Here is an 8,291-nt window from a genome sequence, read left to right as displayed (position 1 = left end):
ATGCCTAGTCTATTTCGTCTATAGGGGAAATGGCGATCGCTACAGGATCGATTCAGGGCCCTGGCCTAAACCACATATAATTTTCCTTAAAACTCTTCTATCGAGAAGCAAAACAAAGTGGCTAAACTGTACAACTCATGAGCCAAGGGAATAAATGCACAATCTCATTGTGAATGCGAATATTAGTAGTCAGAGAACAAAACCGGGTGCGGAGCTGTCCAGTGCTGAAATCTTGATCAGCCGGCGCTGGCCAAGCCGCATTACCTGCCCGTGCTGAATGATATAGGCCTATGCTATGGTTTCCTATATTGCCAAATATTTTACATTATTTCTGTTTGTGTAGGCTACTGTGTGCATGATTTCTCTATTGTACTATGTAATTGATACGGCGTATACCTCGACTATACTACTTTGATATGCATCAGTGGGGATTAAGAAGAGAGATTACGCAATGAAAAAAAGTGACGAGCCCGTTATTATTGCCAAGTAGGAAGCGAAAGTGCACAACTACACAACCGCTTACAACGACACCGCTAACAAAACAGTCCGACTATCTTAAGTCGACAGTAAACAAACATAATGAAACACACAGCATGTATATCACCTACATATTCACAGAGAGAGAGAGAGACTATACAGCAGCAGACAAGTGCAGTAATAAAATGGGACAAATTATAGTGTTATAAAATAAATATAGTAGCTGAAGTGTTCAGTCCGACAGTCCAACCTCATGAAGTAATCAATATATTATCCGATCAGATCCACCACTCCTACTCAAAGGAGCGACCTGCAGTAGAGACACAACAGGTGGATTCAGAACCATGGTCAGCGTATCCGGCGGACATCAGCTCCGCACTGGATCTGAATATGCGCAAACAGCTCTATTGCACTATTGCACAAAGAAGCAAGGAAGAATAGAAAGCCCTGAAAGGGTTTTCATTAAGCCCATATGAAAACAGCCACACACAATACAATACAATATACTGTATCTTGAACTGTATGGCAGGTATGAAATGAATAGCTGACTTTGAATAAGCAAACACTACTGTATAGGCAGGCATTCAGGCATGGAAACATGAAATCATTATACATAATACCACTGCTGGGATGAATACAATAGCTCACTTTGAAATAAGAACATACAGTATAGGCCTGTCTTATCACGGCAGACATGAACACATTAGGCTAAATCATAAAGAACCCGTGTTTAGGCCTATTTTTCTGGTGTGTTTCACGTTTTACAGCAGAAGGCGTAGACACCTAGGCTTGGTGTTGAAGATTACGATTATTTCATCATAGACCAGAGTCAATGAGTTCCCTTTCAAAGGACAACAGAGCTAGATTGTTGAGACGTGCAGTCAGCATGCAAGATCTGAGCGATGTGTTGATGCGGCCTGTAGTGGAGAAGAGTATCCCAACACTTCATGAAGTCATAGGAAGAGTGATGCTGGCCCTTAGTAGTTTATTGATGTCCAAAACTTCAATAAGGAATAAGAATTCCTGATCTGCCCCACTTTCCGACGCGGTTGCTGAATAAACACCTTTTAAATGTTTGGACTCATGAGTCTAGCTTTTTTGGGCAGCGGCTCTAGAAGATTTTGAATTTTTTGATCATATTTTGATATGAATAAAACAAATAAAAGTGCCTTATTCACTCTTCACTCTTCACTCTTCACTCTCCCTATGTTCACGTACTGCTATGTCCCGTTTGTTACATATCCAGAATCACTTAATAGTTGTCTTCCAGCGGGAATACAACAGGCATGTCAGAAAAGGAGATCCATGCCCTGCAATGTTATTATGATTTAGGCCTTAAAGTAAATAAATATTTTAGGCGACATGCTGCTATGCGATCTCCTTACCAACCAACAACAAATGCATATATTGCAGCCTATCGTTACTCTTACGCGTGCATGTTTTATTAGCCAACTATAATTATCAATCTCCTGCATCAAACATCTACATTTCTCCCCAAACAAATATAATTGCTTACGACACAGTTTATCAACCGTTAGAAGTTGTGCATGTGCATGGTCTGAGATTTGCGTGGAGATACGCACACTTTCCTTTCAAGATCAAAATGGTTCAATTCCAACATTTGCGGGAAAACTTGCGCACATAAGGTTTAGTCTTTTTTTGTGCGGATGCACCTTTGATAAATTATGCCCCTGGCGCCGTTGGTGGCTGCAGCTGCTGCTGAGAGCAGTATTAAAAGGTGTGCAGACACGCGCAGTATGTTTTCTTATTCTTAATACAGCGCGGCAGGTCTGAAACCCGCCCGGCCCAAAATCAATTAGCAGAATTGGTGTCAGTCCCGTATAAGACAGTCGGTTGGTTTCGTCCTGAGAATGAGAACTCCAAGCTGGAACAACCAACCCCAGCCAGGTGTAGGGGTTTGGGTGTTATTGATGATCGCCCCCCTCTTCCAGATCCCGGTCCCCCAGCACATTCATAGGGAAACAACCCTTTGTGTCCCCCAACTGTTGCAGCATGTGCACTCATGATCTCACAACAGGACGAGGGTGTGAGGAGAGGGGCAGCAACGGGGAGATCTAACTAGGAGATGGCTGTGGACCTTTTGCCAAGGCTACTAAGACTAGTCCGAATGCAAATGAGGTCTGGGGTTCTGATGAAGGTCATAGGGGGGGGGGGGTGCCAGGGCACGCGCCGGCCCTAAGACACTGGGGTGGAGGATGGTGCGGGATGTGGGACAGTGGTAAGACAGAAGCCCAATGCTGTTTCTCCCCCTTCTTCCTGAATTGTACATTTTACATTTGAACACTCCCCCCTCATAGATTTTTAGGGAACAGACTGGTGTAAGGAATGGGGGGGGGGGGGGATTCCCTTTAGCAAAATGCAAACGCCAATCGAATGCTTTTTGATATTTGAAGTGAATTAGGTGACTGGGAGTGAATACGTCTACTCTTTCGTGGGAGAAAGGGGGTCAAAGCAATTGGAGTAGAGAGGAGGAGTTAATGGGAGAGAAGAGGAGAGAGAGAAAAGCTGAAAAATGGAGGTCCTTTATATTTTTGGGGGAAACGTTTAATGTAATATCCAATCAAGACCAATTGGTGGTGCTATTCTACTTCGATGAGGCGGTCGAGGTTTCAAATAGGTCAGGGAAAAGTTTGGTGTTTTCACAATGCAGGGAGGAGCAGACCAGAGGCGATTGGTTAACGATTTTCACTTTTCAATCTGTGATTGGCCCTGCCGATTTAGCCGTGTGTGAGGAGGTTGTCTCGCCCCCCTCCTCTCGTCCTCACCGCCCCAATCCATCCCCTATACACTCCGCGAGGTCCTACGCTGGTTGTCACATACTCTTTACCACGGCTTGAAATGTGACTCTCACAACACGGGTTTACCGACTGGAATGCACCGCTCTGTGACAACTGAAGGGATTTTTTTTGTGCGCGCAAATCCTGCGTGGTTCTCAGTGGATATAGGCTGTGTGGACTATACATTCCTGCCATGACTGTGGATTTGTTTGCGGTTTTATGGGTCATCATCGCCACCACAGTTTCTGCGATGGAAGGTAGGCTAAACGATTGATATTTTCATTGCTCTGTTTTTATGGTAGGACCATGGAACGAAATTGAATAATGCTACGCGCCGGAGCTCCCACGGGCTCTCTCGCGCTCTCTTTCCCATGGAACGCCACATTGTATCCGCGAGAGCGTGCGCTCTGTGCTGTCAGGTGGAGTACAAGGGATGCGATGCACGTGGACCCTCTCGAAACCCTGTCCAGTTATTTTATCATTCATCAGAATTGGATGGGAGAGTAGGGGGTCTGTGTTAGTCTGGTTCTTCTGGGCTGCAGACAGTGCAGTTCGACCATGTCCCGTTCTCCCTTTGAATACATCCTGACCATAATGTTTCCATTACACTGTTAACATAGGGAGCTTACTTGTATTTGTTTTATTGTGCTATGTTATTGTGCTATGAGAGAATTGGTCATCTTTCTAGGCTAGGCTACACTCTTAGAAAAAAAGGTTCTGGGTAGAACTAAAAATGGTTCTATTGCTTTTCATATATGGCACCCCTAAAGGTTCTATACAGGACCATTTTGTAGGGTTCTTTGATCAGAACCCCAGAGATTCTTCTTCACTGAACCAAAGTTGTTTCCGTTTAGAACCCTTGGGTCCCATATAGCGTTCTATAGATATCTTAACGTCCTATATATAGCGTTCTATATGGAACGAATTTCGGTTATATATAGAACCTTAACGGGCGCCATATTTGAAGCGAGCATATAACCTTTCTTCTCTAAGATTGTACATCCGTTTTGAAACACTATCTGTGACTTAACCCGGAGAGATGCTTCTCCGCCGGCAAGTGTTGGCGCCTGTGTGTAGATCTCTCCTCTCAAAAACTCTGTGTTATTCTGGTCACGTCCTGTCATAGGCGAATAATTAGTTTTTAGCGCCAACTCCGAGCAACAGTAGGATAAATATCAGGCGATTTTGACTTGGCGTAGGGATTTGATAGATGGCTGCTCAAACTGTTTAGCGACCGTTATGACTCCGCCAGATCAAACGATACTGACTGGTTGACGGGTGGTGATGAGGCATTTCCAGATCAGGACAATTAATACAATAGGACCAATTTCTCTCTCTGTCTGTCTGGTCCTCTTTGGCGCACAGACAGACATACATACAGACATACCACACACACTGTGTAGGCTAAATCAACAGACAAGTCTGCCATCATCATCAGTAGCTAAAAGCCTATCTTAGGCTTTAACTTACTTTCCATTTCCTGTGTAGAAGCTGAGGGACTAGAGCACTAGACATCCAGTATGTGATGCTTGCACATTATGCTACAGCCTTTTTGATATGGAACATCTACCTTTGCTCTCTTTGCTCACACACTTGCCAAAGCAAATGGCCTGGTGTGGTTCTCTGCTTAACATAGACAGGTGGAATGAATTAAAGACTAGAAAGTGAAGTGGGTGTCACATGATCGTAGTACCTCTGTTTCATCTTCTTCTCTTCATAATGATTACAACTCTCAGGTTGCCAGGGGAGCTCAGTGGTGGCTGACAGCTTGCCTGTTTATATTTATCGTATTCTATCGCATGCACGCACACAGACACACACACACACACACACACAAACACACACACACGCACACGCACACGCACACGCACACGCACACGCACACACACACACACACACACACACACACACACACACACACACACACGGCCCATTGGACATCTTATCCTCTTCCCAAATCCCAGACAGTCGCTCTAAAGGTCTCTCTAGAAAGACAAAGCTGGCTATTGGGTTGAACAGATGGGTATGGGAGACACACTAGGTTACCGGGGCAACACCAGGGCTGAGAGTGATTTCCTTGTTTAGGCTGGTTAATTGAAAGGAGATTGTCTCACGGGCAGGTTAAGATGTTAACTGATCTGATCTCCAATCTGTTGCCCTCATACTCTCTCTCTCTGTGTATGTGTGTGTGACAGCATACGGCCCTGGCCACATTATCCCTGCCCAGATCCGTGTCACCCTTAATCTGATTATCTGTCCCTAATCACCACATCAGTCCCGTAATCACAAACAATGTGACAGAGATCACTGTTTGCGTGTGTGTGTCTGGGGGGCACCACTGACCATATGGACAGATTGGTGATGATGAATAGAGAGTACCCCCCCCCCCCCCCCCCAATCAGTCTGCCAGGGGGAAGGGCTACTGCTGTGTATGAGGGTCTCCCTAAACATGTTACTACAGCTACTTCTATAGATTTCAACCATCCGACTGACTGAACGACCTCTTACTGTGGTTGTCTCTATACCCTGTCATGCTGTGTCATCTATATGGCTGACATCTACTATCTCTCCTCAATGGAGCGAGGGATGGAGCCAAAGTGGAGGATGAAGAGTGGATGGCTAAACAGAGCATTAGAGCTGAGCTGCAGGCGAGTGTATGGAAGGTGGACGAGGTCATCTGAACTGTGTTGCTCCCGGCAACCTCATGTTTGTGTAAAGGAGGTGGTTTGGCGAAACTCGACTGAGAACTGAAGACTCGCGTTAACTCCCTAGGCTGAGATGTGGGGGATGGCAGTACCCACTGGTGGGCGGCACGGTAGCCTAGTGGTCAGAGCGTTGGACTTAGCAGCCAAAAGGTTGCATGTTCAAATCCCCGAGCTGACAATGTACAAATCTGTCTTTCTGCCCCTGAACAAGGCAGTTAACCCACTTTTCCTAGGCCGTCATTGAAAATAAGAATTTGTTCTTAACTGACTTGCCTAGTTAAATAAAGGTAAAATAATCAAAATATCACACCGTGACTGTCTGTCTGGCTGATGGCAGCCATGGCTACACTGAAAGATCATGGTGTCACAGAGACCAGGGCAGAATACCCTGATCCTATCAACTGTTTTGATGATGCAACGTGAGGACTGGCTTGCTGTAGCTGTGGGTACTTGTGAGGGATAGTTTGAGGGCTTTGTGGATGCAACCACCCACTGACACAGGCATGTACACACACACACACACCATGGCAGAGGTGAGGAGAGGAGAGGAAACAGTAGATGAATCCTGCCTGATCACTAGAAATAGACAGCGATTTTGGATGTTTGAACATTTCCTGAGAACGTTGCTATACTCTATGCCTTCTTCAGGCACTCAAAACGACAACACATTTAAAGGAATAACCAGCAACAGGCATGAACTCACGAAGCTCGGAGACGGAGCGCGCTGCTTGGAAGACTGCTCCTCCACAGTTCACAATGCTCTAGTAAGACATGAGAATACTTGATGATCGTTTTTAATTATTTTGTTTTACGCCTTTCCCAAACCATAGCCCTAACCTTAACCACTTGGAATGAATACCTAACCTTAACCACTCGGAATGAATACCTAACCTTAACCACTCGGAATGAATACCTAACCTTAACCACTCGGAATGAATACCTAACCTTAACCACTCGGAATGAATACCTGACCTTAACCACTCGGAATGAATACCTGACCTTAACCACTCGGAATGAATACCTGACCTTAACCACTCTGAATTAATACCTGACCTTAACCACTCTGAATGAATACCTAACCTTAACCACTCTGAATGAATACCTAACCTTAACCACTCTGAATGAATACCTAACCTTAACCACTCTGAATGAATACCTAAACTTAACCCTGTGGTTTCTGTTTTAACCCTGTAACCACGCAAAATTAATGCGTCAAAAATAGAAATTCAGCCGCAATGTATCGAATTTCGAAGTGAAACTATGAGGACTTGTTGGATAAGTCACCATGCTCTTTAGCTGGGCGGAAGGAGGGAGGAGAGAGGAGAGAGGAGGGAGGAGAGGAGATGCATTTGCATGCCATTAGAGAAAAAATACATGTGCAGTGTCCCATTTCTCCCTCTCTCCCTCCCTCTCTCTGTCTCTCTGTTGCTCTCTTTCTCTACCCCCTCTCTCTCCCCTTTCTCTCTGTCTCTCTGTCGCTCTCTTTCTCTACCCCCTCTCTCTCCCCTTTCTCCCTTTCTCTCTGCCTCTCTGTGGCTCTCTTTCTCTACCCCCTCTCTCCCCTTTCTCTCTGTCTCTCTGTCGCTCTATTTCTCTACCCCCTCTCTCCCCATCCTCCCTTTCTCTCTGTCTCTCTGTTGCTCTCTTTCTCTACCCCCTCTCTCTCCCATTTCTCCCTTTCTCTGTCTCTCTCTTTCTCTAACCCCCTTCTCTCCCTTTTCTCCCTTTCTCTCTGTCTCTCTGTAGCTCTCTTTCTCTACCCCCCCTCTCTCCCCTTTCTCCCTTTCTCTCTGTCTCTCTGTCGCTCTCTTTCTCTACCCCCCTCTCTCTCCCCTTTCTCCCTTTCTCTCTGTCTCTGTCACTCTCTTTCTCTACCCCCTCTCTCTCCCCTTTCTCCCTTTCTCTCTGTCTCTCTGTCGCTTTCTTTCTCTACCCCCTCTCTCTCCCCTTTCTCCCTTTCTCTCTGTCTCTCTGTCGCTCTCTTTCTCTACCCCCTCTCCCCTTTCTCCCTTTCTCTCTGTCTCTCTGTCGCTCTCTTTCTCTACCCCCTCTCCCCTTTCTCCTTTTCTCTCTGTCTCTCTGTCGCTCTCTTTCTCTACCCCCTCTCTCTCCCCTTTCTCCCTTTCTCTCTGTGTTTATTTGTTCATTCATTAGTTTATTTGGATCTCCATTAGCTTTTGCAGAAGCAGCAGCAACTCTTCTGTGCATCTGTGTATCATTATTTACAACAGCAGTGGTCATTTTCCACCACATACAGAGCCAGCACTTATTTATGTTTGCTCTTAAACCAATTAAGCCTGCTTAGCTGACT

The 8,291-nt window shown here is 45.5% G+C and overlaps 1 protein-coding gene across 2 annotated transcripts in view; it reads left to right on the top strand.

Moving 5' to 3' along the window:
• The first annotated feature begins 3,297 nt into the window (after positions 1 to 3,297).
• LOC135514912 (ephrin type-B receptor 1-like) overlaps positions 3,298 to 8,291 on the top strand; it is a 334,601-nt gene continuing 329,607 nt past the window's right edge. For both annotated transcript variants that reach the window (XM_064938642.1, XM_064938635.1), the window contains exon 1: positions 3,298 to 3,532. In XM_064938642.1, coding sequence (XP_064794714.1) covers positions 3,469 to 3,532 — 64 coding nt within the window. In that variant the 5' untranslated portion in view covers positions 3,298 to 3,468. The remainder of the gene's footprint in view (positions 3,533 to 8,291) is intronic.

The sequence above is a fragment of the Oncorhynchus masou genome, chromosome 3, assembly GCF_036934945.1.
Source record: "Oncorhynchus masou masou isolate Uvic2021 chromosome 3, UVic_Omas_1.1, whole genome shotgun sequence".
Lineage (NCBI taxonomy): Eukaryota > Metazoa > Chordata > Actinopteri > Salmoniformes > Salmonidae > Oncorhynchus > Oncorhynchus masou.
Note: the sequence above shows the minus strand (reverse complement) of the source record. Positions and strands in the feature narration are given on the sequence as shown.